At 69.1% G+C, this 3204-nt stretch overlaps 1 protein-coding gene across 2 annotated transcripts; it reads right to left on the minus strand.

The window, feature by feature from the left end:
* Positions 1–791: 791 nt before the first annotated feature.
* Positions 792–3198, minus strand: ST6GALNAC4 (ST6 N-acetylgalactosaminide alpha-2,6-sialyltransferase 4). Of its 2 annotated transcripts, XM_085320088.1 has the most exons (5): positions 3120–3198; positions 2809–2985; positions 2195–2607; positions 1875–1982; positions 792–1763 (listed from the first exon to the last, which is right to left on the minus strand). In XM_085320088.1, the coding sequence occupies exons 1-5, from the start codon at positions 3129–3131 to the stop codon at positions 1574–1576; spliced, it is 900 nt and encodes a 299-aa protein (XP_085176214.1). In that variant the 5' UTR covers positions 3132–3198; the 3' UTR covers positions 792–1573. The 2 variants fall into 2 exon arrangements, with proteins under 2 accessions (XP_085176214.1, XP_085176215.1); XM_085320089.1 differs by lacking the exon at positions 2809–2985.
* Positions 3199–3204: the final 6 nt, after the last annotated feature.

The raw sequence follows: 3204 nt of genomic DNA on the forward strand, positions 1-3204 counted from the left end.
CACTGGGGAGGGGGAAGGGAGGGGGGAGGCTTCAGCGGAGGGAAAACGCGCGGTGCGAGGAGGGCCGCGGCGGCGAGGCCCCGCTCCCGCTCGGTGCGGGACGGCTCCGGGGTGCTCCGGTCCCCGGCGCTCCCGGGCGGATCATCCCCTCGGTGCACGGCGCCCGCAAAGGCGCTTTCAGCCCCTCCGGCGGAAAAGCAGCGCGCGGGAGCGGCGGCGGCTCGCTCAGCCCGGCGTGCGCCGAGGCCGCTGGCACAGCACCCTGCTGCCAGGGAGCAGCGGCCCGTTTTTCGGATGCCCGTGGCCCGTGCCTGGTCGTGCTACTCCAAGGGCTCCATCATTGATTTCTTGGGGTGCGGGAGGCTCCGCTGCCGGCGTTAACGGGAGCCTGCGCGCCCCGTGTGCCCATCCAGAGAGGGCTTTTGGCTCCRTTGCGTTAAAGATCCCCTTTGCTGCCTGAGGCCCTGGCAGAGAGGTTTTTGCTCGCTTCCACCTACAGTGAGGGTTTTCTGGCAGCTCCCCAAGCAGCAGCTCTGCTCGGGGACCCAAATCGTCCTTCTCGGTCCCTTGACTTTGACAGGGGTCAGCTGAAGASGGAGCGAGCAGAAATCCCCCTTTCCCCGCCGCTCGGCTGCCCGCACGCCTCCTCGGGGACCTGCTTTCCTGCCCCAGTGGGAATTTCCTACGTCAGGGCACTGCCGGACGGGAGGACCTCGGGGCGCGGGCGGGTGCCCAAGCCTTCGGGCGAAGCGGTGGCTGTCAGATGCCCCGTTTGCACAAACACACCCAGCGAGGAGTTAAAAATGCTTTTAATGARCACATTTGCTTTGGTCTGAATCCAAGGGCACTTGTGACAAGGCAACACGGAGCTCCCTGGGCACACGCAGCCCCCGGCTTCCCTGGCTCAGGGGGCGCAGGGCTCCGTGCCCACGGYGGGAGCGGCTGCTGGGGAAGAGGGGGGAGGCAGAGGCGGTGCGGCGATCCCCCCCGCCCCATGGGTCCCGTTCCCAGCTGCGCGGCCCCAGGATGGGCCGAAAGCCGGGCCGAGACAGGGAAACGCTGCCTCAAACGGGAAACGCCCCGTTCGCCCCCCCGCGGGAAGCTCCGCGAGCACCGAGTTTTGCTCACCGCTGGCAAAACGCACCAGTCTRAGGCCGTTGCAGGAGGGCAGGACGTGGGAGGCTCCGCTCGCCCCGGCCCCACGGCTCCGCCACGCGCGGGGCATGGACCGCGCTGAAATTTCATCCCTGGAAGAGGCACCAGTTTGCGTCCCGGGAGGACGCCAACGTTTCCTGCCCTGCGTCACGCTGGAACCTAACCGTGTAAATGTTCAATCCCATATTAAACATTCATCCTGGCTTTAAAGGTGGAAAACCTCCGCAATCGCCTTGGGTTGGAGCCGGTGGTGGCGTGCAGCGCTGCTCCCAGCCCCTCCGAACCAGCCCCGCGGAGGCTGCGACCAAAATCCCCCGCTGCAGGGGAGGGAAAAAGGCTTTAAAATGCGGCATCGGCAGAGCTGAGACAACGTCTTAGGAGAACAAGAGCAGGCGGGAAGCTGCGGCGGCGGCGGGCCCTAGCCGCCCGCCCAGGAGGGGTGCGTGAAGACGATGTTCCTCTTCCTGGCCCAGCGGGAGAAGACGGCTTTCTCGGTGATGAAGCGGTGCCCGGCGCGGGGGGCTCGCTCGTGGGCCAGGTAGGTTTTGCACTCGTCCAGTCGGCCCTTTTCGAAGTAGTGGTAAGGTACGCTGGAGCGGTTCTTCTCCCTGCCGGGTGCAGCGGGAGACTGAGCGGGGCGCCCAGCCGGGCCCCACGGCTCCCAGCTGTGCCGCGGCGCCGGCCCCCTTGCCCGGCCCGGCCTGGCCCCCCCTCCGCACCTGCAGTAGGTATCGTTGACCATGCCGAAGACCACGATCCGCTCGCACAGCTCCATGGCCAGGATCATGGTGAACCAGCCCGTGCTCAGGAAGGAGCCGGATTTCATCCTGCAAAGCACGGTGACGGCGCTGGGGCATCTCCCAAGGCCCGTGGGGCAGCCCRGGACCGCGGTGACGGAGGGAGCGGGACAGCCCGAACCTCCGTTTTAGCCCTTTTCCCCACTTGGAGAAAACCTGCGGGGCCAGCAGCGACGGCCCAAAGGCTGGAGAGATGCCCGCCGGGCGGCCCTGGGGCAGGGCAAGGAGCGGGGCCCGCGTACCTGTTCTTGCCGGTCTCGTTCTGGAAGACGTCGTCGCAGTAGGCCATCTTCTGCTCGGTGAGCGTGTAGATCTGCAGCCTGGGATACTTCTCCACCACCTTCAGCAGCGCCCGGTAGGTCGGGCCCGCCTTCTCCCGGCTCATCTTCTTCGCGGGCCCCCAGACGACGTAGATGGTCTCCTGGGACTGCTTGAAGAAGTAGGGCTGGTTCCTCAGGAGCAGCGGGACGCTGGTGTGCGACACCACCCGGACGGTGCTGCGCGCCCCCACGTCCTCCTCGTAGCCCGCGGTGGGCGCGTGGTTCATGCGCAGCACGCACTCCTCGCCGTCGATGGCCTTGCCCAGGCGCGAGCCCAGCATCTGCCCCGAGCTGGAGACGAGGGCGCAGCGGCGGCACGGCGCTCTGGCCAGCGGCTGCGGGCGAGACGGGCGGTGGGCCGGGGAGCCCCTCTGCGGCCCCTCTCCTCCCCCCAGCGGCGGTTCAACGCTTTTCCCTTCCCTCCCGCAACAGCGGGAGCCGCCGCAGCCTCCGGTTCACCCTTCTCCCAGGAGGGGAAACTGAGGCACGGTGCGGGGTGGGGGTGGTCAGGGGCCGCGCCGCCCGTCCCCGCGCACCTCGCCGTCGGGGACGCGGCTGTAGCCGAGGAAGGCGAGCGCGCGGGGCGCCGCGTGCGGGGGGCTCGCCAGCCCGCCGGCGGGCAGGCAGCACATCCGCAGGCAGGCGCGGGAGCAGAGCAGGACGTAGAGCACGGAGACGGCGGCCAGGGACGCCAGGCTGAGGGAGAGCTGGACCTGCGAGCAGAGGCGGCCGGGGTCGTCCCGCTGCCGGGGGGGTCCGGCGGCGGGTAGCAGCCTCGCGCCGGCGGGCCAGGCAGACCCCCCCCTCCCCTCCCCCCAACCCCAGCCGGAGGAAGGAGAGCACTCACCAGCGTCCTCATCCTTCGGGGCGCGGGTTATCCGGAGCGTCCGGGCTCGCGGCCTGCGCGCAGAGCGGGATCGGCAGGAAAACCC

Source organism: Rhea americana, unplaced genomic scaffold, assembly GCF_003343005.1.
Source record: "Rhea americana isolate MKP2758 unplaced genomic scaffold, rheAme1 scaffold_61, whole genome shotgun sequence".
Taxonomy (NCBI): domain Eukaryota; kingdom Metazoa; phylum Chordata; class Aves; order Rheiformes; family Rheidae; genus Rhea; species Rhea americana.